Below are 27456 nucleotides of genomic sequence, written 5' to 3' on the forward strand. Positions count from 1 at the left end.
TGAATAAAATATAATATTCAGAAGTAAATAGTGTAGCTGACTTAATGTTTAGCTGTCAGAATGTTTATTTTTAAACCACAACCTTCTCATGGAAGCAGATTAGTCTCAAATATAATTCACGCAAAAAACATGATTCACACATGCATAGACAATTTCACATGCATGAAATCTAATTCACGTACACACAAAAAAATTCACGTGCGTGAAAAAAAAAAATATTCACAAAAAGCAATTCACATGCGCAAAATAAAATTATATATTCATAAAATACACTTCACAAATGCAAAACACAATTCGTAGATGTACAACTGTGCACAAAAACCTTTGAATGTTTAAAATGTACGAGTCTATCCTTGAATGTGAATGTGCAAATCGTCATTCACGTGTGAATCGCCTTGGATTTGTGTGTTTTTGAGACTTTCCTGACAACTCTCTTATGGGATGAATATAGTATCAAAATGATTAACATGTGCAAGCACTATTATCCATGAACTTGATAAAGGTTGCAGATATGTTTTACTATCTACAACCAAATGCCTTTCAACTTGCGTGTGCAAAATTCTAAATTGAATGAATGTGAAGCAATTTGTACAAATAGAGACATTTTTGTGAATACAAATGTTTTCTTTTGTATTAGTGTATCATCATTTGTGGATCAGGTGACACGCGTGCATTCATTGACGTCTTTTCTGAGTCAATCTCATTTGATTCATTTGGATTTTAAGACTTTCTTTTTGCGGTTTTTAAGCATTTCACAACCCACACAAACAACTACAAATGAATAGGCCTGGTGCTAATTATTAATGTGTGCACAACTACCCATTTATTTGACAAATTCACAAATGTGCGTCATTACATTTAAACTAATGCAGTAACTTCTGTGTGCAAAATCCAGAAATGCATGAATGTGCAGCATTTTGTACAAATAGAGACAAAAGCTAATACACAACCTTGATTTTGTATTAATGTAGGTCAGAATATGTGCATGCAACAAGTAATGTGCATTTGTGGATCAGGTGACACGCGTGCATTGACGTCTTTTCTGAGTCAATCTCATTTGATTCATTTGGATTTTGAGAATGTGATTGTCCCACTTCAGGCCCTGAGAGATGGTAGAGTCCAGGAAACACTGATGATGGTGAGTCGGGGGAGTTTCTCCTGAAGTCCACTATTATCTCCACTGTTCCACTGAGCTTGTTCAGCTCCAGGTTGTTATAAAAGACTGTCATGTGTCTATTGCTTTATACAGAACTGTGGATGTGAAAAATAAACACACACACACACACACACACACTGTGGCACATTTGCAGGTGATAAGCTATGTCAACACTGCTGTTATGGATGACCACAATTAATACAGACATTGAGTACACAACTTCAGAAGTTTGACACAATCTTGCTTTATTTCAGTTTTTAAAAATTGATTTAAAAGGTATTTATTTATGAGGTAGTGATGACAGTTAAAGCATTTAATACACTTATGAATACGCTTCACAAAAGAGAGTTAAAGAAGTGTTTCCAGCAATATTACTACAACAAATCAAGTGGCATACGAAGCAATGATAACTGTATTGTCAAATTTATTCATTTATGGCACACATACTGTACATGTTAGATAATCCTTCGAAAGCATACAACAATTCTCCTTTGAAAGGAAAAACATTTGTTTCAACTGAAAAGAGCGTTTGAAAAATATTTTTGATTCATAACCATAAAAATCAGCAACTTTTCCCTTTCAGCAAATGTTTCCTTGGCACCTTATAGAGCAATCATATGCTCTACTCAAATCACCAGGTATAAAAGTGCAAAAAATAGCACTGTATAACAATTTAACTAGGCTGGTTTGACCTACTATAAGGCTGATATTTGCGGCTCCTCATTAGAACATAATTCTACCCTTGAACAGTCGCAGGGATAATCAGTTTTCTCTCCACCGAGGAGTTCCTTCAGTACCAAGAGTTTTTGAGGCACGTCACGATGAAGTCTTTTCAATGTTCAAAAAGTGCTTTGCAAGAGGCAGTGGCAGCCGCAGCCGGTGGGACAGACCTCTTGAGAGCGGAACCAGTCCATCATGTGGCTGGTGTGTCCTCCGTGGCCACAGCTCAGGCAGAAGTTGGAGGATCCGCGTACGGCCACGTGACAGATGGCGCACTGGAAGGTGAAGCGCTTGCAGACGGCGCACTGGGTGCCGCGGGCCTGACTACGACAGTGGCAGCAGTAAACGCCGAACTCTACGTATGAGAGCAAAGAGACCACAAGGCTTAAACGTTGGCTGACATCCCAGAAATTTGAGACAAAAACTTTGCTCCCTAAAGGAATGCTCTGGGTTTGATTATCAGAAAATAGTTTGGACTCATCAATTAGTTTTTGATGTTTTTTAAAGAAGTTTCATGCTCATCAAGGCTGCATTTATATGATAAAATACAGTAACACAGTAATATTGTGAAATATTATTATTTAAAGTTGTCATTGTCACGTGATCTTTAAGTAATCATTCATATATACTCAATAAACATTTCTTATTATTATCAATGTTGAAAACATTGTGCTGCTCAATGTTTTTGAGGAAACTGAAATGTCTTTACTGTCACTTTTGATCAATTTAATGCATCCTTGCTGAAAAAAAGTATTCTTTTTTTCAAAAAACAAAAACCTTACTGACTCAATGCAAATTAATAACCAATATTTGAACTGTCATGCCTGTGCAAAACTAGTAAACATGGTAACTTGAATACCAGAAAGTATGGCAGCTTGTTTCGGCCACGGATTAAAGAATAAAAAAGGTAATTGTAATTTTTTTATCTCACAATTCTGACTTTATAACTCACAATTTCAACTGAGAAAAAAGCCAAAATTGCGATTTTTCTTGCATTTCTGACTTTTTTTAAAATCAGAATTAACTTGCAATTGCGAGTTAGGCCTATATGGGTCAAAATTTGAGATATAAAGTCGCAATTCTGAGAAAAAAAGTCAGAATGGTGAGATATAAACTTTCAACTGTGAGAAAAAAAGAATTGTGAGATAAAAAGTCGCAATAGGCTTTATGCCAAAAGTTACACGTCCAAACAGGAAAACGAGTATTATTGCATCCGCTTGTTGGAGAAAGTGTTAATTGCAGAACTGACAGCAAAATCTATGGACTTTTGAGGTAATCAGCTAAACTAGCAAGTTCTTTTTATTGTTACCATTTAAGTCGATTTAAATGTCTAAATATTGAGATATTAATCTGCATATGCGATAGACATTGGTTATGCTCATCTTTGCGTAAAACTGCACTATAAAACGGAAGTTGGTTGCACTTAAACCCAATTAACTTTCTAATTTTTTTTTTTCACAGCAGAAACATGCTTCCATAAGAAAGAGGCTGTTTAAGTAAGGAAATACATACTCCAAGGAATTACGTTGGTAACAAATAACCAGAAGTTTATATATAACTGTCTAGAACAGTAGTACCACCACCAAATGGATGATTTAAACAACTTTACAGCTCAAAAAACAAACATTTTTATCTGAAAAATTATCATAAGCGCCTTATTAAGCTGCACATTTCTGCTTCTAAAACCTCTGGACCTCCGTTGTAAATGCATTAGGGTAAACACACTTTTTGCTTGTTTTAACAAACTGAGGGATGAGATGAAATAATTTCCTGTGCTAGTCTGATAGTACTGTATGACCCAGAAGCCGTTTTAAACCATTCCTGTAACTTACCTATGCCTTTGTGTGGCTCTGGAGGGCAGGAAACAAATTTGAGCACCTCTGCCCTCTTGTCCTTCATGCCCCAACGGTGCAGGATCTCACCGTAACACTTCTTGAAATCATCAAACTGCCAGGAGTTGGAGGGGTCTAATAATCTGTGGATCAGAAAGAACTCTTTAAAGTCCCGTTTTGAACGTGTGAAGCCAATAATGTGATGCGTGTCACAGTGTCATTGGTCGAACAGGACGTTTACCTTTTGTTCATGTCGTGTTGCTCTTTTTCTCGTTCTCGGGGGTCCGTGCATATCTGGTTTGAATAGCGATAGTCATCTGGGGACGACTCTCCCCAGGGAGGAGCATGTTCTGATTCACGTCCAACTGAAGAAAATAAATCAAATAAAATTCACAACAACGATCAGAAGTATGTACATGTTTGTTCTAAATAATTCCATTACAATTCAGAAATAAAACTTTAAAACTTTAAAATGATTTTGGTACAATTCCTTTGAGTTATTAAAAATAAAAAATAAATCAGCTGAATGCACAAATGTAACTGGAGAAGAAAAACAAACATAACTAATCTGGATTTTGATACAATTGAAAATAGTTCAGAAATTGAGTTTTGTATGATAAATATGAATGTGTACAGACTGGGCATTACTATGGCCATAAATTATGTATGCAATTTTAGTTTTTTATAGGAACTTGGTAAATAAATAGTATTAATAGATTACATATTATTATTGTTATATTAAAAATACTTATACCACAAATAATAATTATTGTTATTATTATAATAATAACAATTATCATTATTATTTAAATGAGAGAACGACAACAATACTACTACAACTGCTACTACTAATAATAATAATCGGACAAATTCTTATCGTTTTTTGATGACACGCCTAGTAATAATAATTATTGTTATTATTAATACTAATAATAGTCATCTAAAATGTATTATTAATTCCGTTAATTGTGCACCAAATAATTTTATTTATTTTAATTATTACTGCTATTATCATCATCACAATATTTTATATATATATATATTTATGTATGTGTGTGTGTATATATATATATATATATATATATATATTAATTATCACTGTTATTATCATCATCCTTACTAACTAATATATATATATTGATAAATGTTGACCAACATTTAGTTACATGACTGATGCGATTTTTCTTATATCACAAATTTCATTCAATCAATAAGCAATAAACCAAGCAACAGTCAACTCTGAATAGTTAAATGCACAGTTGTGTGACAAAACAAGAGAATAATAAAAAATCAGTGTTATGGAACTACACATGATCTAGATTTTGCTTCTTCCATAAACACAGAACATGTACAAATGTGACCTCTATGAATAAACCCATGATCTCTCACCCATGTTCCATGGAGCGACTGCAGAGTCTGAGGTACTTGAACACGATCCAGAATTCACAGAACTGGAGGTGATACTGGGCTAAAGGAGCATTAATATTACAAATTCAAAGGAATAATCAAAGATGCGCTACACATACATCACGCTGAAAACAACCTCTTTGGTATACAAGAATATTAAATGAAATATTTCACACATTTTAGAAAGAAATACACCACTCATCCTAATTTTAACTGAAAGACAGTGTAACTTTCTCTCAAAAGTCAAATTAGTACAGAATTCCTGCATTGATAAATTGGGTTTACAAACGTACATAACGGGAGTGGTAAGCCGTGAAGATCGCCGGTCGTGGTTGCTGATGTCCGTATAGAGTGAAATATTCCTGAGGACTGGCATGACCTCTGAACACACTACACAACATGGCCAGACTCTGAACATCACTCATCTGACTGTAGTGTTCAAGCCTGTGGAGGAAAGAAACAAAGTCAAAGCTCATGTGAAATCGAGGGCACATTCATAAATTATAGCTCTAGATTATACATAAATGCTGGTGTCACCAGTTTACAAGCTCACAATGTCTCCAGCAGGTGTCGCCCAAATGGATGTTTGGCCCAGGGAGTTCCAGCATCAGGGTCAGGGTCGGGACTAAGGTCAACATTTGTGGCTGCTGAGGCAAGTGCCCATACCTTAAAGAAGACGGACCATGGAAATTAATCTGTAAATATGGCCTGTACAGAAATCATGTTAAAAGACACTAAAGGTCAAAAACGTTTTTGAAAGCCTCAAGGCTTCATCCTACTCCTTTGCGGACATATTGCAATTATTGTTTATAACACTTTATAGATATTGTTTCTTCCTTCGGTATGTTGCAACACACTTATTGAATTTTTAGATTTTATTTTATTTAAATGTTTTGTCCGAAATCAAGAAAGAAATCAAAAGAAGTCTCTTATGCTCACCAAGGCTGCATTTATTTGATCAAAAATACAGTAATCTTTTTAAATGAATAGTTTTCTATTTGAAAATATTTTGAATAATAAATGTCATTTATTCCTGTGATGCAAAGCTGAATTTTTAGCATTATTACACCAGTATTCAGTGTCACATGATCCTTTAGAAATCATTTTAATATGCTGATTTGCTGCTCAAGAAACAGTTATTATTAACTTAATATTTTTGTGAAAATCATGATACATTAATTTCAGGATTCTTTGATGAATAGAAAATACAAAAGAACAGCATTTATTTGAATTTTTGTAACATTATTAATGTCTTTACTGTCACTTTTGATCAATTTAATGTGTCATTGCTGAATACAAATATAAAACTTTTAAATGGTAGTGTATTACAGTTTTCACAAAAATCTTAAAGGAACACTTGACTCCACCGTTTTTTTAAATAGGGCTTATTCACCTTCTTTCCTACATTTAGATAGGTGGGCAAATGCATTTTTGTCTCAGTGCATGCATTGTTTTAGTTTGACAGGGTCGGCGCTAGCTTAACTTAGCTTAGCATAATGAATGGAATCCTTTGTTGCCAGCTAGCATGTCCTGAGTAAAAATGATATATATATATAAAAAAAAAACCCCCACCTAATTACTTCTTGTGGCCTGCGTATTCACAGCGAGTACAAATAGCGATGCAGATTAACACTAGGCGATTTCCTAGGCAGATATTGACTTATATATTAAGGACTATATTAGGGGGAAGCACAGGCGAAGCACTGCTACTTGGGCGTGATATCTCTGCGCCCAAATAGCAGTGCTTCGCCTGTACTTCCCCCTAATATAGTCCCAAGTCAATATCTGCATCTGCATCTGTTAATCTGCATCGCTATTTGTACTCGCTGTGAATATGCAGGCCACAAGAAGTAATTAGGTGTTTTTTAAAAAAAATTTATATCACTTTTACTCAGAACATGCTAGCTGGCAACAAAGGATTCCATTCATTATGCTAAGCTAAGCTAGCGCCGACCCCGTCAAACTAAAACAATGCATGCACTGAGACAAAAATGCATTTGCCCACCAATCTAAATGTAGGAAAGAAGGTGAATAAGCCCTATTTCAAAAAACGGTGGAGTGTTCCTTTAAGTTTCTAACATTGGTTCTATTAAAAAATGTTTCTTGAGCAGCATATCACAGGAATAAATTACATTTTACAATCTGTTTAAATAGAAAATAGTTATTTTAAATTGTAATAATATTTGATAACATTACTGTATCTTTTTATAAAATGTGTATGTTTGTTTATAGTATGAACTTTCAGAAACATTAAAAAAGCATAATTATTCCTAGTTAGTGTATATCATATACCTTTGCTAAATCCCTGCGGCCCAATGCTAAGGCTGCCGCCCCATTCTTCTGGCACGTGTCCTGTATGTCATTAACATTTAGCCTAAAGGGAAAAAATAAAAAATGCCACGGATCAAGACAACATTTGAGCAAAAAGAATGTCACGGTATTGCCAGTTGATGCTGTAATTTATGGCTGTTCCTAACAAGCGAGATATCATCTGAATATGATTGACCTGGAATGCTTTGCTATCTAAGAAAACAGAACATACACGTATGTCTCCCCGAGGGCTTTGTGCACAGGAAGCAGACATGAGATTTCCTGGATGATGACTTTGCCAGACAGTTTGATGGGTCTGCTGCTGTAGTCTCCTCCTTCTCGCTTGCTTTTCCAGCGGCGGGATTTCTGAACACCGATGTTGATGACAAACAACACGATCAATCACTGCTTATTATTATGAAATACTTTAGATTAAAAATTAAGTCGTAAATATGCAGGGTGGACGGTAAGAGAAAATCCCATTGAAAACAACATTATAAATCATTATATATATATATATATATATATATATATTTTTTTTTTTTATTAAATTATTATTTATGTATGTTATGTTAGAATTAGAATTAATATAATAAATTAAATTAAATATATTTTTTAAAAATATAAATATTAAAATATAGAAAAATATTTTATAATCATTTTTTTTTAAACTGTAAAGATCAACATAGCAGTTAGATTTGAAATTTGAAATATCATTAGGGTTATTTGCCATGGATAAATGGAGAAAATATACCAGACGTACATATTTAGTAGCGGTCATGAAATTAAATTATATAATTAAACTTTTAAGCATTAAAATAAAACATTGAGGCCCGGTTTCACATACAGGGTTTAGATTAAGCCAGGATTAGGCCTTAGTTCAATTAGGAAATTTAAGTAGCTTTTATAACATGAAACACATTTTTTTTGGTGTTCATATTGAGAGAGAACAATGACACTGATGTATTTTAAGATATATCAGTACATGTTGCTTTCAGGTAAAACAGCTAAATAATACATTTTAGTCTGGGACTAGGCTTAAGCCTTATCTGTGAAACCGGGTGCAAATGTGTTTATTTAGTTAGTTAGTTAGTTAGTTAGTTAGTAACTAAAGTCATCCCTGACAATTAAATGTTTTTTTTCTCCCTTTTTGGCTGTAAAATTGCTGCTTTTTATGTTACAAACTGATGGGTTACAGTGTCACATGCAGCATCAAAACAGAGAAAGAGTAAAAAAGGGCATGATCTTTCATTTTTTATGATCTGTAACACCAAATTAGTAATGATTGTTTTTTTCAAAGCAGAAAATATAGCACAAAATGGTAAGCTGTGAAGTGCCATACATGAAAATGCATGACAGCAAAAAAGCCATTCGGCATTAGAGCAAGAAGTAGATGAGAGAGAGAATAAGTGGTAGGGAGGGGCGGTTGTCAATACCGGACAGTCATGAATAGTCTGGACAGACCAGCGGCGGGGAGTAGACAGAGGGGGCTTCTGATTGGATAAAACAGACCACAGCAACATGAGTGAGGGATACATGCCACCAAAACTCAACAGGAGAGAGACAGCACAGAAAACAACAGTGACAGTGAAATGTGAAAATGGTGCTTTTAAACCGGTGGATCAAGCGGGTGGAAGGAGGGGATGAAAAGCAAGAATACTCAGCACTTTAAAAAAGAAGAAGAAGAAAAACATGTTATGGAGTTAAATAGTCAGGTTACGGTCAGGGTTTGAAATGAACTTTTTCACTCACCGGCCAATTTGGCTACTAAATTAAGTTACTGGCCATTCAGAACTTGAAAGAAATTAATTAACCATATTATCTATGTCACAGCTTATATATATACAGGGTGGGCCATTTATATGGATACACCGTAATAACATGGGAATGGTTGGTGATATTAAAGTCCTGTTTGTGGCACATTAGTATATGTTAGGGGGCAAACTCCTCAAGATGGGTGGTGACCATGGTGGCCATTTAGAAGTCAGCCATCTTGGATACAACTTTTGTTTTTTTCAATAGGAAGAGGGCCATGTGACACATCAAACTTATTGGTAATGTCACAAGAAAAACAATGGTGTGCTTGGTTTCAACGTAACTTTATTCGTTCATGAGTTATTTACAAGTTTCTGGCCACATATAAAATGTGTTCAATGTGCTGCCCATTGTGTTGGATTGTCAATGCAACCCTGTTCTCCCACTCTTCACACACTGATAGCAACACCGCAGGAGAAATGCCAGCACAGGCATCCAGTATCCGTAGTTTCAGGTGCTGCACATCTCGTATCTTCACACCATAGACAATTGCCTTCAGATGACCCCAAAGATAAAAGTCTAAGGGGGTCAGATCGGGAGACCTTGGGGGCCATTCAGTGTGTGAAGAGTGGAAGAACAGGGTTGCATTGACAATCCAACACAATGGGCAGCACATTGAACACATTTTATAAGTGGTCAGAAACTTGTAAATAACTCATGAACGAATAAAGTTACGTTGAAACCAAGCACACCATTGTTTTTCTTATGACATTACCAATAAGTTTGATGTGTCACATGGCCCTCTTCCTATTGAAAAAACAAAAGTTGTATCCAAGATGGCCGACATCTAAATGGCCACCATGGTCACCACCCATCTTGAGGAGTTTGCCCCCTCACATATACTAATGTGCCACAAACAGGACTTTAATATCACCAACCATTCCCATGTTATTACGGTGTATCCATATAAATGGCCCACCCTGTATATATATATATATATATATATATATATATATATATATATATATATATATATATATATATATATATATATATATATATATATCAAGGTGAAAAAATATTAGAAAATTTGGATTTCATACATTAATTTCTTATTCAAACAAAATACTGTCATCCAGCCATCTCCTCCTTTCCTCTTTCATCCTCATCACCAAAAATGTGTTTTAGGTGGACAGATCAATACAGTACAATGCAAAATCAAAAAAATGTTGAATGTTGGAAAATAAAAATTTCTTTTCTGTTAACCAAATGCTTTTTAATCTTCGCTATTGCTTCAATACAAATGAACAAGCGCGCCGTTATTTGTTGCGTAGTGATGGGCATGTTCAAGTAAGCCAGATATGCGCAGATTCTGCGCAATATGCTGCATTTACTATATCATGATGACTCACGAGTTGAGTATTTGCGCTAAACCTGCGCAGATTTGGCTACACGAACTTCCCCAGCAAAGTGAGTAAACATAGTAACACGCCAAATTGGCTAGTGATTTGACAGCGTTACCCGCCACAGTTGATTTTCAAACCCTGGTTATGGTAGTGAAAATATCCAAAGCATAACACATTTTAAAATTTCTTCAGACAGGCAAACATACGTCCATTTCACTTTTAGCAGACTTCATGAAATGAAACAAAAATAAAATAAAATATTAAATAAATAAACTGCTATTGCTAACCATACAAACCTTAACCACCTGATCAAAGCTGCTGAAAAAGTGAGCCTTGTTGAGCTAAAACAAAATTTCCAAGACAAGCTAATTTCAGTCCTGTGTGACGAGTCTCACCCGTTCTTTGTAGTAGAAGGACGATATGGACACTTGATCTTTGTCTGTGCGTGTTGGGCTCCCGCTGTACAGCCTCAGGGTGGTCTGAGACTCTGTTCGCATTTTCATGGGCGTCAGCACCCCGCTGTGATACGCCGAGAGAGCCGACAGTGACCTGCACATAAACAAAGACTTCATCTTATGATCATAGTCATCAACACATGCTAACCTGTCTTCCATTGCAATCAAATAATAATATAACATCATGTTTCAGATAAAACAAGCAAACAGGACTGAATATTCACCTGGGAGTAGGTTCAGTCTGAGGGGCCATACGATGCATAGTCGTTGGCCGTGTGAAATAAACCAAGGAACCTAATGGGAAAATTAAGTTGATAAAATAAATATATATAAATATAATAGGAAAAGGAAAAAGGAAAAGGTCTGTTATTTTTGCAACCCACCTGTCCCACAGAAGCGAGCCCCCGAGGTCCGGGGAAAAGGGATGTTGGAGTCCTGGTATGAGCCGTAAGTGTTGCTTACTCGAGGGAAAGCAGGAAGAGCAGGAGTCACCGGGTTTGTGAGCACGTAGGGGTTTGTACCATCCTCCTGGACATCGGATTGGAGACAAAGGAGAAACAGGGATTTGAAAAATCTATCATGATTTTGCTGGTGATCATTTGAACAATTTGGAAATGATGAGTATAGAAGTGAAATTCTCTCACCATGACTCCATCTGACTCTAAGCAGGATACCAGCTGTCTAACACACGGCTCTAAGCAGTTCTGGTTTCTCTTCACCTTCTGAAGTGACGTATCAGTCAGGATCTATAAAAGAGTTGCTGCTTCAACATGACATTGTTCAAAACATTGACTAAAAGCTAAGACAAGCTTGATGGGTGTCAGTTTCAACCTTCTGTATCTTGGTCTTCATGGAAGACGAGATGTTTGTCGGAGAGACAAATTGGAAAGAAGGAGCTGCATTGTTGGGATATTGGGCAGGGAACTTTACAACGAGACGGACTCGGTTGGCTCCGCAGTCGGCCGACACAAAGCAACTGCGGTTGACGGCATCCATCTACAAGAACAAAAATGTTAGTTTCTTATCTATAATTCTGCAACATGACATTACAAATATCAGAGTTACAATGACTGACCTCCACATTGACATTGCGAATCTGTAAGTTGACTAGAGAAAACTCCTGCTGCAGAGTCTGAGGCAAACCTGGTACATCATTCTTACCACTGGATGACAGACCGGACTGAGGGCCGTCAAACTGATCTGTGGACAGACAGCAATTTACATTTATTAAAACCAGGATCTGACTGGAACATCTACCATTTTTCACATCACCATAAAGTGGATAAGGTGAAATTCCAAAACATGAATAAAGAGATTTAGTAATCAATAAAAATAACAAAGATATTCAATGCATCCTTTCTTATAAAAAATACATTTTCAATATTAGTTAATCCACAATTTACTTTTTGTGCATCTTTTATGCTTTATTCTACACAATACCATTCAAAAATTCAGTGTTGATACGATTTTTGAATGCTTTAGACTTTTCTGCTTACCAAGGCTGCATTTATTTGATAAAAAAAATACAGTATAAACAGTAATATTTAAATAACGGTTTGAAAATTACTTACTAAATATGAATTACTAATCTACTTTCTGTGAAGAGATTTATTTCTTTATTATAATTCTATTGTATTGTATTGTATTGTATTGTATTCTATTCTATTCAGCCACACAACCAAATAGAATATAACTGTATGTAAATAACCAGAATACAATGTATACTGTATGTTAACTATAAAATGGTAAAACAGGCGTACAGACAGTGCTCATAATTACATTCATGTACTCAGGATATTTTAGAAAATAATTATGAATTGAACTGGGATAATTAAATAAATTAACCATAATGCATCAAATCACTGTCAGAGCAAATAATCTTTTTCACCTTGTGAGTTGTCAGCTGTGAATCCTGGACTCAGTGGAGGTTCGGAGTCTTGGGACCTCAGAGTTTTCTCCGTCTCTGTGGTGAGAGTCAAGCCCTCCATCAACTCGTCCATGATGTCGTTGGCACAGCACAGCTACAGAGCGCATGACACCATCAGTCTCAAACATAAAGCCACCAGCCATAGAGAAAGGATTGACTTCATGAGCATCACCTTCTGGAGTTGAGGATCTACTCTCCATATCCTCAGGGTTTGATCTCTGGACCATGTGACCAGCTGGCAGTCTTTGGAACCTAAAATACAGAATGGATGGTGCAAGACAATGATAGTCCGTTCCTAAAGTCAAAGTCATTAGCAGATTTATCATCATCTACTGGTTGCTCCTCTCACCTTCTTTCTGCGGCCTCCACTGAAACTCAAGCACGACATCATCATGGCCCACGAACGCGTGAACGGGACTATTCAGTTCCAGCGTGCTCCACAGGAGGAGGCTGTTCTCTCGCCGTAGCTGAGGAACCATCACCGTAACCAGTCCGTTAGAGAAGGGCTGAATGGAAGAGGATGTAGTGAGTACTTTACAACATGAAAATTCATCTTTACTTGAATTACATTGACATTACATTTCATTGGTGCGAGAATAAGGGAAAAAAGTTCACTATCAATCAAAACTTTTGAATAATTAATTCAATTCAATTCAAAACTTTATTGTCTATCCCCACAGGGGTAGAAATTTGTCTTTAGACAAAGGCTCAACAAACAATACAACAACAACACATAACAACAATTCTTATTCTTTTGTTCTTTTTTTTTTTTTTTTTTTTACACATATTGTTTAATGTTTTCAACTAAAAGAAAACCTTAAGATATATAGTAAGCTTGTCGTGTATATTGCCTAATGTAAGCTTGTTCAGAAATGGTGACAAAAACGATAAAAAATAACTTCAACTTAAAAATAACGTCTTTCTCGTTAAATGACATTTAAATAAACGAATATTCAAATATTTGATTTTTTTTTTTACCTGAATATTCGAATACAGTATTTCTGAAAAATGCCCATCCCTAGTTTAATAATAATTAATGGTTCTTATTATTATCAATGTTTGTGTATTTTTTTTCAGGATTCTTGAATGAATAGAAAGCTCAACAGAACAGCATTCATTAGAAATAGAAAACTTAAGTAACATTATAAATGTCTTTACTGTCACTTCACAAAATACAAAATATTCAATATATACAAAATCAATTTAATGCATTTCTGATAAAAATAAGAAATGTTCCTTGAGCAGTAAATCAGCATATTAGAATGATTTCTGAAGGATCATGTGACACTGAAGACTGGAGTAATGATGCTGAAAATTCAGCTTTGCATCACAGGAATAAATTACATTTGAAAATATATATAAAAAGCAAACAATTATTTTAAATTGGAATAATATTTAACAATATTACTGTTTCTACCATATATGTGACCCTGGACCACAAAACCAGTCATAAGTCGCACGGGCATTATTGTGGAAATAGCCAACAAAACATTGTAAGGGTCAAAATTATCGATTTTTCTTGTATGCCAAAAATCATAAGGATATTAAGTAAAGATCATGATCCATGAAGATATTTTGTAAATTTCCTACCTTAAATATATCAATAATGTATTTTTGTGAATGGATGCAGCAAAATCGCCAACAGAAATGGACAACTTTAAAGGCGATTTTCTCAATATTTCGATTTTTTTGCACCCTCAGATTCCAGATTTTCAAATTGTTATATCTTGGCCAAATATTGTCCTATCCTAACAAACCATACATCAATGAAAAGCTTGTATAAATCTCAGTTTAAACAAATTGACCCATAAGACTGGTTTTATGGTCCAGGGTCACATATTTGATCAAATAAATTCAGTCTTTGTGAGTATTTTTCAAAACAATTTCAAACTTTTTTCAAAAACATTGCAAAATCTTAATTATTCATTATTTATAACTTTTAACCGGTGGTGTAATTGTCGCAACATCAACAAATTTGGTTAAAAATTGTGACAAGAAATATTTTTACTCGACAATTTAAATAGATAAAAACATTATTTTACTTAAACTTCACATTTAAAATAATGATTTGTATTGTACCGTGTATCTGGCCTTCCACACAGGCACCTGACATGACAAGATATCAAGGTACTTCCGGGGTTGTCTGTAATCCCAGAACTTTAGGGGTAAATCAGTATAGACACAGAATCAGGTATGAGTTAAACTGCAGCAAACACAATAGAATGTGAACAATATGATCAATAATTGTGATAATAATCACCCGAACAGAGTTGTCCTGACTGGAAGTAGCCAGGATGTACTCATTATCAGGGTGCCAGTCCAGACCATGAATCTTTGACAGGTGGGCGGCTACGTATTCCACTGCAGTGTTGGGTTTCTGAAACACACTACAATCAGTCAAAAACAATATCTGCAACAGATAAGCTTTTAAATACTAATTTCTCAATTGATCAAAACTTTTTTTTTAAATACAACTATTTATGCAGGATGTGGAAACAATGAGATTTCAGTTTACCATTCAAAACTTTGGGATAGAGAATTTTTATATATTTTTGAAAGAAGATCCTTATGCTCACCAAATCTGCATTTATTAAAAAACAAAAGCAGTAGTATTTGAATATATTTTAAAATGTAATTTATTCCTGTGATGACAAAGCCACATTTTATATTTTAAGCATCATTACTCCAGTCTTTAGTCTCACATGATCCTTCAAAAATCATTCTAATATACTGATTTACTGCTAAATATACATTTCTTATTATTATCAATGTTGAAAACAGTAGTGCTTATTAATATTTTTTGGAAACTGTGATACTTTTTATTTTCAGGATTCTTCAATGAATAGAAAGAACAGCATTTTTTTTATATATAGAAGTTTTTGGTAACATTTGTAACAAATTCCTGTCCCCAAACTTTTAAATGGTAAGTAAACAGATTGACAGTCGAACAAAGATCTGATTGATAAACGACACAGAATTGATAAAAGTAACAGAATGACGTAATCACCCTCTTGTCCCAGATTCTGACATCACCATCATGACTTGATGCCAAACAATAGTGATTCCGTCTGTTCCACTTCACCTGAGAGGCTCCGGCTAAAACAAAGAGGAAGAGCAAAAAATGTCAAAAGAATAAATAAAAGTATTGACTAATAAATTATATACGGACCCATTGAGTCTTTGCACTCACCCACGGCAGAAAGGGCCACGGTTGGTTTTCGCGTGTCCCTAGAAATCAAAAGAGAAAAGCGTAAAACATGGAATATTCCACAAACTCTTCGTCATGTGTTCTTTCTCCGCGCTCACCTTGTGTCCCATATGTAAATGTATGTGTCCACAGAACTCGTGACAAGCAACTCTGGATCAAACCACGACCAGTCTAAATCACTGAAACAGTGCAAAAAGTCTTGGTTTAAACATAAAACCACATAAAAAAAACTTATATTCATGTATTATTTGTTATTAGAATGTATTATATACATACTCAAGTGAGATCAACTCTCAATAAACAGTGTTTAAAAGCAGATTTACATATTCATGATGATAACTGTTTATAGCTATAGTATAGTTTACATTTGGCAAGGATATAAAGATAAGGTATGCACTTTTTTTGATCATGCATTGTCTCGTCATTGTTTGAATAAGTAGCATTTCAGCATGACGTGATCTGTATTACCTTATAACACGTGTATGGCCTTGCAAAGACGTATGTGCTTCACCGGATCCATCACGCCAAACGTACAGGTCAACTCGCTGATTACTCTTTGCGAAGATAAGGAAAATGTATATTTACAATATAAAAACGAATTTCCCCATTGTAGGATAAATAAAGGTTTCTTTTTCTTAAAAAAAATAATAATCATAAAATAAATACTTGGTAGACATGTGAACCAATAAATATGACCTATCATTATGACACTGTTATTAATCGGCAATAGATATAATAACTACTTCACGTACAGATGCAGCAAATAAATGGGCCTCGGTTTTGTGCGGATTCCACTGAACTGTCCCAACGTCCCATTTGCTCTGGCGGCTGATTTTGCGTGGAGCTTCGGACGGTGTCTCCAGATTTACAACATATAAGAATCGCCTCCTATTAAAATAAAATAAAAATCACACGTGAAAAATGTAAATACGGTGTGGTATAACAATGCATGTAGAAAGGCATTTACAAACTTAAAAATAGAGATATGACAAGTACGGAAACATACTTCTGCCACAAAAGATAAAGATAGGCTTGTGTAAATTATAATTATGCCATAAAAAGTCATAATTATGAGATAAAAATACAAAATAATTAGATAAAAAGTAGAAATTGTGACATACTAAGTCATAATTAAGAGATTAAAAAGTCAAAATTATGAGATAAAAAGTTTGCTCATAATTTTGACTTTTTGTCATAATAATTACGACTTTTTAAATCATAATCTTGACTTTTTATGTCATAATTTTTTTTCTTATGTGGTGGAAATGGGCTTCCATAGAAAATTATGGAAGCCCGTTTCTGCCACATAAAAAAGAAATGCTATTATGCTAGTGTAAATTATAATAATAAAATAAAAAGTCATAATTATGACAAAGTCATTATTACGAGATTAAAAGTTAAAATTAAGATGTACACTTTATAATTATGACATAGTGATATACTTTTTATGTAATGATTATCACTTAGTATGTCATAATTTTGACTTTTTGTCATAATTACTATTTTTTAAGTCATAATTTCAATATTATGATAATTTTTTATATTATAATTATGATTTATATTTTTATGTGGCAGAAACTGGCTTCAATAGAAAAGGGATGTAGATGCAGCATATAAAACTATGCTACTGCTGATGCATAAGGGTGCGTTCATAATTCCACATGATGATGTGACATTATAGCCAACGCTACACACCCTGATAGAACAGCATGCTGGCCGAGACAGTCCACCGACATAGCAGTAGCCTGAAAACAGAAAAGTCTGTCATGACACAACACATAAACTGCAAAAAATTTTGTATACATTTGTCTTTTTACCCCTCTAAATGTATTTGTTATTGTCTAGTCCAAACCTATTTTTTACAGTCTATGGTCCAAACACTATTGCAGTGTTTTTTGTAAACATATATTTACATTGTAAACTGGTCGTACTATCTTTAAAATTAATGACACTTAGTTTTATATTTATATCAAATGTTAATTCTAATGACATTCAGACATGTTATGTGTAACATATATCGAAATACTCTGCACTGTAATTCTCAATCATGTATGTATGTTACTTATGTTGGATCTCTATAAAATGACTAAACACCTGCTGGGAACTCATTACTACTACTAATAGTAGCAAAATCTTTTTTTGACAACACGTTCATTGTAATAATTGTAATTAATAATAATAATAACTGAAAGTACAATGTTTACCATGATAAGTTTGTAAGAGCATCACATCTTAATAAACGAAGATTGTCATTCAATTGAAAGTTTTAAATACGTCGCGCGGGATTGACATGACAGCTGTGCATATTTATTGCTCTAATGCTTAAGAAAGCTACACTTCTAACGCACCTAATGCATGCGTGCAGGTGTAGTGACTGTACCTGTGCATCTCGAAACTCCACCACCACATTCTCACTACTCCAGCGGGCCGCCATCTTTACCCACCAGAACGTCAACAAATTACGTAAAACTAACGGGACAATAGCGTCTTCTCGCGAGAGTTCACGTCCGAAGCTGCGCACGCTTCTTCTTCACCCATACTGTCAAGATGGAGGCGACCATGGTGGAGCATGTTGTGGCAGATGCTGGCGCTTTTATTAAAAGGGCTTCTCTGCACGTGAGTTATTGTTGATAAAGTTGGCTTCTCTTTTTAATACTGCTGTCCAGAAATGTCAGTTTGACACCGGATAAATGACGAAACTGATATGTGCATGCTGGTGCAGTGTGTGTAAGTTACTATAATTTAGAATAAATAATTGACGCATTGTATGTAGGCACGATTGTGACACACTAACAGAAAATATCATGGTAATGCCACGTTTTTCCACAGTGTTCCATAGTTGTACATTAGTGTATTTTAAAATGTTTGAGTACAATTTGCCATGGCGCATCAATAAATTCAATCATTCAGCACCATGGAGAATGCTGACAGCCTGACACCTCCCGGTTGGACAACTTATTAATACATTAAGTTTATAAGTGATACAATGTATTCACATAATTTGTTTATATGTTGCTTTTTGTTTGTTTGTTTGTGTATGTGCTCCTGCATGTATAATGCATACCAGACCCAAAATGAAAGCATGCATTTTATCCGTGGTCACATGTTTGTTTGTGTTTTACTTTGTTTTAGGAAATTGGAAGGAACATTTATACCTCGAAGGATGTTGTTGATGAAATCCGGGATAAACCAACTAAAAGGAGCTTGGCTTTTTTGCCATACAAGCTCAATTTCAAAGAACCATTTCCAGAGTACATAAGATTTGGTAATAACAATTTTTACCATTGCTGATGCATCTTACTTTAAAAGTCTTTATTTGGGTGCTGGAGATGTGTTATGGTTGGTGACTTATGCATATTATTTTTTTATTTACTTATTATATCACAGTGACAGAATTTGCTAAAAAGACTGGAGACTATCCCAGTCTTTCAGCAACAGACATCAAGGTCTTGGCTCTGACTTATCAACTGGAAATTGAGAATGTAGGAACTGACCATTTGAAGAAAGAACCTGAGAAAAAGGTACTGATGTTTAATTCAGATTTTAATTCACATGCATTCACATTTGTTCTGGTTTAAGACTCGGTTTTATTCATTTTTTAGGTTGAAATTTGCAGTACACAAAGACATCCAGAGACTCCTGTTGGCATTGCTGGTTTCCATCTACCATCAAAAGTAAGCCATTACTTGCAGATGCAATCTATATTTGAATAATGTCATCGAAATGAATTTCCCAGGCTTATTCCATTTTGATTTGATACAGGGTCATGAAACCCTGTCTACATGATGTCACTTCTTCTTGAGTCTCTCCATCTTTCTGACTTTGGTTTGAACATAAAATGCTAAAAGTGTTTGAAATTTTCAGTGCATGTCTTTGTGAGTGCAAGCTCTTGAAGCTCCGCCCCCTGTGATGGGAGCAGCAGCTCATTTGCATTTAAGGGAACAGACACAAAATGGTGCGTTTTTGCTCACCCTCAAAAAGTGACCATTTTACCATGCTATATAAAAATATCTGTGGGGTATTTTGAGCTAAAACTTAACAATACACACTCTGGGGACATCAAAGACTTAATTTACATCTTATGAAAAGGGCATTATACCACCCCTTTAAAAAGCAAAGTTGATCCAATTTCATAGGTGTGCCGTTGCTGGAGAGTACACGTCTATGTCATCAGTTTCTGAGCTTTTCTCCGCATTATTCATGAGAATGAACTCTTTTAATCCAATCACTGTGCTGTATAATGAATGAGATCACATTACACTAGAGAATTAAAATGTCATGTCATTCAAAAGATCGTTTCAGCGCTGTTCGTTCACAACTGCTCTGCCTGTTCAACTTTGCTTTGTTGTCATTCAGACTTCAGAGTCGTAAGTGTATGTTTCCTCAGTACAGTAACACAAAAGTGTTGTTTGCATTTACCCCCCGATGCTGTCAGAGGTGGAGTTTGACTACCAACACATGGAAAATATGACCGTAACAACATTTAATATGCAACAACACACAGAACACGCATGAGAGTGGTTTCTGCACGGAACAGTGCGATGAGTTTAGCAATGCGCATTACAGTTCATATCCAGACCGGAGCAGGCATGTTTCAAGTTTGTATAGACGTTTTTCATATACTGTAGTGCTCCAAACAGGAACCAGCATCGAGTATGCGCACATATTTCATCTTATGTTTTCTTCAAATGAAATATACATATGTGCAAATAAGGACACTTATACAATGGCATCAGCGCAATGACACGATTAATTATTCTGATACACAAAATACAATGATGCACTGCTGCATTTCATAACATTAAGGTTGAACCACTATAGTCACATGGACTATTTTAATGACATCTTTACTACCTTTTCTGGGCCTTGAATGTTGCAATGACATTGCTGCCTATGGCTGGTTCAGAAACCTGAACTTACCCTTAAAAGAAAAAAGCAAACCGCTGAAATGCCTCACTGGTTGACAATGTGTATTAATAATGCAGATCTACCTAAAATTGGGGGAGGCTATCCACCTATTAATTTAAGCTTTTTTTCCAAAAAAGTCATCAGGTAAACCAGGAACAGTTGTCCAAAGATCAGCTACTGCTAATGAGCCACGAGACCCTGATAGTTCACAATTCAACAGCTTTCATTTTTGGAGGAATCCTCTGCCCAGCATTGAGGCTGATATACTGGAAATGCTGGTGAGGAAACAGACAACATCTAAACCACTGCCACAATCACGTTAGACAATTAAATATTTTGAACTTAAGTGTTTTCCTTCTTTCTTTCCTTCTCCGTAGGCGGCTGACGCAATCACAGTTACAAACAAACTAGAGTCTGTTGATCTGTCCGCTGACTGTCGCGCAACTGAATCTGAAGAACACGACGGGACTAAAGGAGACCAACATGAGGAAGGAGAACAAAGCAATGATGATGATTATGATGCGGAGGAGGAGGAGGAGGAAGAAGATGAGGATGGTGGCGGTTGGATTACTCCCAGCAACATAAAGCGAGTCCAGATGGATGCTGGTAACTGGGTACCCTCAGCAGACGTCAAAGTGGGCTGCATGACCACTGACTTTGCCATGCAGGTATTTGTGGTCATTCATTAGACATTGGAAATAATCATTTAAAACTTTTTCACAAATTTTATAATATTATATTTTCCCAACCATGGGCTTTGTTTACATCAGCAGATAAAATCTAAAAAAAGTTACTAGATTATGAAAACAAGCATTCTTTACAATAAGGTTCCATTTGTTAAAATTAACTACTATAGTTAGAACATAATCTAACTATGAAAACACTTCTGCAGCATTTATTAATCTTAGTTAATGCTAATTTCAACATTTAACACTATTAAAAGCAAAAGTTGTATCTATTTATCAGGGTTTTTCCTGGCTCAAAATGAGGCGGAGGTGGTAAAATCCTAATAATGTATTTTAATAATAAGGTATTTTTTGTTGGGCATCATATAGCCTAATGTGTTTCCCACATTTATTTTTGTGGGTGTAGCTCGGTACCTCTAGGGGGGTCCGGGGGCATGCCCCCCGGAAGAAAATTTTGTACATTTTAAAGATAAATTCATTAATCTGGTGCACTTTGAGTCACCCGAATCCACTGTTAAAAATAAATAATCCACCCGCAAACCGCCCATATTCTTTGATTTAGTTATCTGCATCTGATCACCACATTACAATTATTCAAATTCTCAGTGTTAAGCATGATGGTAACATATCACACTGAAGTAGGCTGATTTAAAATGAACTTTTATTTAAAATTACATTTCCTGTTTTTACATTTTTTTGTACCTTATATAAAGGGCATTTCCCCCCTAATTTTATTACATGCATGCTCCATTTTTCATTTCAAATTCTTAAATTTGATCAATATATTCAATTAAAATAATAAGACACAGGCTGTTACCAATCAAATTAAATAATTTACATTAAATATTATAACTGTATTAAATGAGATTAATTTAAATATTTTTGAATATACAAATAAGGAATATTGAAAAGAATGATACTTTATGAAACTAAACCGCCAGTAGGAGGCAGCAGGCGACCGTCTTAATTAGCGAGTCATTGAGTCATTCATTCAAACGATTTGTTCAAACGGCTGATTTATTCAGAGTGAGGCAGTTTATGAATGGATCATTGAATTTTTGACTCAACCGATTCGTTCGAAACGCTGAATCATTCAGTAATGCTTCAAGTGTTCGTTGCTGTGAGATGCGCGATGGTGCGTGATCTTTGTTTGGAACTATTTTCGCTGCAGAAACAGAACAAAAACGCAGTCATTGCGTCTAAAATGTAAGTGACTTAATTTTAACTGTTTAAAGAACTGTTATGAAATCAGTCTCGGTTTCAGTCTTGATGGCATTCAGGAAAACAGCACTCTCGTCGTGTGTAGCCTAGGCTATTGTTTCTTAACAACATTCTTAACAACATTGTTGCAACATTGTACCGTCAGTACATTAGGTAGGCCTATTATTATCAACTATAGGCTATCAATCGCCACTTACATTAAATTAAATTAAACAGAATCATCCTCACATTTTCGGTGATTCCCTAGATATTTTTTATTTTTAAATAAAAAATTGTTTTAATCAGGGTATTTGTTCGGTTGGACAAGTAGTACAATTCTCTCTCACTTTTCCCTTCAAAAAAAAGAAAAAAAAAAACACGTGTCCCAGACAAGCGTTATTGTCAAGCCTTGATATTTTCCTTGATGGGTTTTCCCTGAAGAGAATTAACGTTACGTTGTTGAAAACGAAAGTAAAAGTGACGCACGTTCATTTCGTTTTACCGTGATGAGAGTTCCGTGTCTTTATTAAACTCAAAACATTATAATTTATCGGTCATCCACCCTCGATTAATTGGAATGGAATGTTTGTATTACTTGGCCCGCCCGACCTGCGGATTATCCGCGATCCGCGCAGCACTATACGGGTTGAGAATGGACACAAGCCGGTAACCGCAACAGAACCATCACGGTGGAAAAACTGTATCTGACCATGTGACTGTCCGAATTTTGTCGAGAGCCGGAGGCGGCACGAAATTTTACGGAGGCGGCCGCCTCATAATTCTCTATGCAGGAAAAACCCTGATTTATGATTTAAAGGGATAGTTCGCCCAAAAATGAAAATTAGCCCCTGATTTACTCACCCTCAAGCCATCCTAGGTGTATATGACATTCTTCTTTCAGACAAATATTTGTTTTACAGCTACATGTATTATTTAATAGTAGAAATGGTGACATGTTATTTTATGTTGTCCCTGTTACATGTTACATTTAGTTACTAAAGTAATAAATATAAGTTATACAGCTAAACCTATACCAAACCTTAATCTTAACCCTATAGTAAGTATACCCCCGGTTTTGACAGACAAGGCTTAAACCTAGTCCCAGACTAAAATGCATGTTTGAGCTTCTTTAACTGAAATAAACTTGCATAAAAACTGACATATCTGTCAGTGCTATTGTTTTGTCTCAAGATGCACACTATCAAATGTCCTAATTGAACTAAGGCCTAATCCTGAATTAATCTTAAAGGAACACTCCGACTTTTTGGAACTTTAGCTTATTCACAGTATCCCCCAGAGTTAGATAAGTCCATACATACCCTTTTCATTTCTGTGCGTTCTGTAAGTGTTATTTGACGCACCCACCGCTAGCCTAGCTTAGCACAAAGACTGGATGTAAATGGATAATGGTAGCATACTAATCCCAATAAGTGACAAAATAATGCAAACATTTTCCTATTTACATTTTGTGATCTGTATAGTCACAGCATGTACAAATAACAAGGCTATATGAGACAGAGACCATTTTTAATTGTATAAATACTGGGAACTATATTCTCACTAGGCGTAGGAGCACAGCTACTTGGGCGGAGTGGCTACTTGGGCGGAGTGATTAGCGCAGCACACGAGACGCCCTGTTGTTGATTTAGCTGTGCTCCTACGCCTAGTGAGAATATAGTTCCCAGTATTTATACGATTAAAAATGGTCTCTGTCTCATATAGACTTGTTATTTGTACACGCTGTGACTATACAGATCACAACATGTAAATAGGAAAATGTTTGCATTATTTTGTCACTTATTGGGATTAGTATGCTACCATTATCCATTTACATCCAGTCTTTGTGCTAAGCTAGGCTAGCGGTGGGCGCGTCAAATAACACTTACAGAACGCACAGAAATGAAAGGGGTATGTATGGACTTATCTAACTCTGGGGGATACTGTGAATAAGCTAAAGTCCCAAAAAGTCAGAGTTTTCCTTTAATAAAGCCCTGTCTGTGAAACCAGGCCATAGTTAGTTCATATTACTTACTTAAATGTATAATTACATTACACTGTAATACGGACGACTTCAAAAAATATGTAACGATAGAAATGCATTCAGTCTATTTTATACAAGTTATGTCTATTATTTTGTCACAACAAAATCATTTTGTTTTCCTTACAGAATGTTCTGATTCAGATTGGACTGCATGTGCTGTCTGTTAATGGCATGCTCATTAAAAATACCAGGAATTATATTTTGCGCTGTCATGCCTGCTTCAAGTGAGTGATGGATTCACCTCGGAAAATAACTATTTTGTAGCAGCATTAATTACACATTTATAATAATATGTGATGTGTGTAACATGGATACTGTAATTACATATACATTGTTGTTTTTTTTGTTTTTTTTCAGGACAACAACAAATATGAACAAATCTTTCTGTCCAAATTGTGGGCATGACACCTTGAAGAAGGTTGCTGTCACAGTGAATGAGGACACCACCATGCAGATGCATTTTTCCAGAAATCCCAAAGTGCTGAATCCAAAGGGGAAGAGAGTGAGTAATGTTTTGATGATAAATTCAATGTTGTTTATAAGCTAAATGCATCATGTTAATTTGGTTCATCATTTTTGTATTATTAGTAGTATCATATAAATAAATGTTAGTGACATGGACGTATGGTTTGTCTCTTCTCCGGTCCTCCGCAGCACTCTTTACCTTTGCCTCAAGGAGGAAAACACGCCAGCAACCCGCACCTGGTGGAAGATCAGCGTTTCCCCCAGCAGAGGCTGTCTAAAAAAGCTCGGCAGAAGACTGATGCGTTTGACCCAGATTACCTGGCCGGCAGCTCGCCGTTCTCTGAGCACGATGTCTACAGCAAGTCAGCAAGCTTACACCTGCGGGACACCCAGACCGGAGGAGGAAGACGACGGACAAATCCAAATGCAGCACGCAAAAAATTTGTTAAGAAGTGATTGTGTTCTCACACTACCTGCAGAATCTGGACTGAAAGCCTGAAACGTTGAATTCAGAAAAAATTAATTAAAATGTTTTATATTGATTTATCTGAATCCTCAGTTTCATCTTTCTCTTAACCTTAAAGTCCCCCTGTAGTTAATACTTTTATCCCTTTTATCACCAAAATGACAAAAAAAAATCTTCGATGCTTTTAATAGGTTGAATGGAACTCTACACCCTTGCTTCATTTAGTATAAGTGGATCCATGAATATGCAAATTATTCTCTGCCTCCACTCACTCACACCAGCTCAGAATACCTGATCCACTCGGTCAACTTTACTGTAGTAAACGCTGCACAATGGTAAGAGAAATACTGGCTGAATTCACCCATATATATTTGAACGAGAAACTGATTAGAAAGAAGTGGAAGAGAGAATTTTGCTTGACTTTATCTAACAGCTAGTGATGTGTTGCTAATGTTACACAAACTATGTTCCTGTTCGCAATCTCAGAGTCAGACTAAAAATTTGCATCCTTAGAAATGCTTTGAACAACTTAGAACGTCAGTGGAGAAAGGCATATAGTTCATCATAATATACATAATTCATCTGCTATATTGCTAAATGTACCTGGGATAACTTGGCTTCTCTTGAGACTCGCTTGCTTCGCAGCAGTTAATGATATGCTAAAGCCCGCCCCACGTTGACGGGTTTGGTTACATGGTAGTTTGTGACGCCAGAAACACTAGCGATTTCAAACCCCGTTTTTGAGACTGTCTTTGGTTCACTGCGGTTTTAAGGAGAAAATACTCAGAAATGGTGTTAACATGAATTTGCACATGGTTTGTCTTAAATCATATTAAAAACAACACATAGACATATAAACTACATTAAAAACTTGATTTTCACCGCAGGGGGACTTTAAGTTTTACTGTTACAGAATATTATCCAGATTCTACCTTCAAACCAGTTGAAATTGTGGGTAACACTTTACAATAAGGTTTCATTTGTTAACATTAGTTAGCTATATTACTTAACATGAACTAACAATGAACATCAATAGTAATTTACATTTAACATTTACGAACACATTTTTAAAATCCAGTTGTACTTGTTAATGTTACTTAATGCACTGTAAACACATGAACAAATCGATTCTTATTAATATATTGATAGTTGTTAGTTTATGTTAGCTAATGGATTAACTAATGTTAACAAACAAGACCTTATTGTAATGTCTTCCCAAATTGTGATATGGAAATCTTATTTTTGTGCTGATTTTTAGGCCTGGTTTCACAGACAGGGCCAGGATTAGGCCTTTGTTCAATTAGGACATTAAGTTATTTTTATAAACATGCCTTAGAAATAAACATTACTGGTGTGCATCTTGAGACAAAATATATTTGATGTAATGAATATAATGAGACTGATATATTAAGGCATGTCAATGCAAGTTGCTTTCAGTTAAAACAGCTCAAACATACATTTAAGTCTGGGACTAGGCTTAAGCCTTGTCTGTGAAACCGGCCATTAATAACTTG

The 27456-nt window shown here is 35.4% G+C and overlaps 2 protein-coding genes across 4 annotated transcripts; one reads left to right on the forward strand and one right to left on the reverse strand.

The window, feature by feature from the left end:
- Positions 1-945: 945 nt before the first annotated feature.
- wdr59 (WD repeat domain 59) lies at positions 946-18623 on the reverse strand (the record flags this gene model as incomplete). Of its 3 annotated transcripts, XM_081372390.1 has the most annotated exons (27): positions 18557-18623; positions 17872-17921; positions 16929-17064; positions 16645-16730; positions 16275-16355; positions 16159-16196; positions 15976-16064; positions 15229-15345; positions 15048-15125; positions 13318-13474; positions 13141-13220; positions 12930-13062; positions 12117-12241; positions 11873-12037; positions 11686-11787; positions 11425-11569; positions 11266-11335; positions 10982-11135; positions 8862-8918; positions 7658-7791; positions 7408-7489; positions 5669-5781; positions 5409-5559; positions 5098-5176; positions 3950-4073; positions 3709-3851; positions 946-2231 (listed from the first exon to the last, which is right to left on the reverse strand). In XM_081372390.1, the coding sequence occupies exons 1-27, from the start codon at positions 18608-18610 to the stop codon at positions 1996-1998; spliced, it is 2979 nt and encodes a 992-aa protein (XP_081228516.1). In that variant the 5' UTR covers positions 18611-18623. The 3 variants fall into 3 exon arrangements, with proteins under 3 accessions (XP_081228516.1, XP_081228517.1, XP_081228518.1); XM_081372391.1 differs by lacking the exon at positions 8862-8918; XM_081372392.1 differs by lacking the exons at positions 946-2231; positions 3709-3851; positions 3950-4073; ... (5 more) ...; positions 8862-8918; positions 10982-11135 and having other exon boundaries at positions 11262-11335.
- Positions 18595-26018, forward strand: nob1 (NIN1 (RPN12) binding protein 1 homolog). The gene is made up of 9 exons (XM_081372394.1): positions 18595-18792; positions 19309-19441; positions 19564-19697; positions 19779-19850; positions 21222-21362; positions 21462-21752; positions 25138-25235; positions 25369-25513; positions 25666-26018. The coding sequence occupies exons 1-9, from the start codon at positions 18724-18726 to the stop codon at positions 25930-25932; spliced, it is 1350 nt and encodes a 449-aa protein (XP_081228520.1). The 5' UTR covers positions 18595-18723; the 3' UTR covers positions 25933-26018.
- The last annotated feature ends 1438 nt before the right edge of the window (positions 26019-27456 follow it).

The sequence above is a fragment of the Scardinius erythrophthalmus genome (assembly GCF_964197995.2).
Source record: "Scardinius erythrophthalmus genome assembly, chromosome: 8".
NCBI lineage: Eukaryota > Metazoa > Chordata > Actinopteri > Cypriniformes > Leuciscidae > Scardinius > Scardinius erythrophthalmus.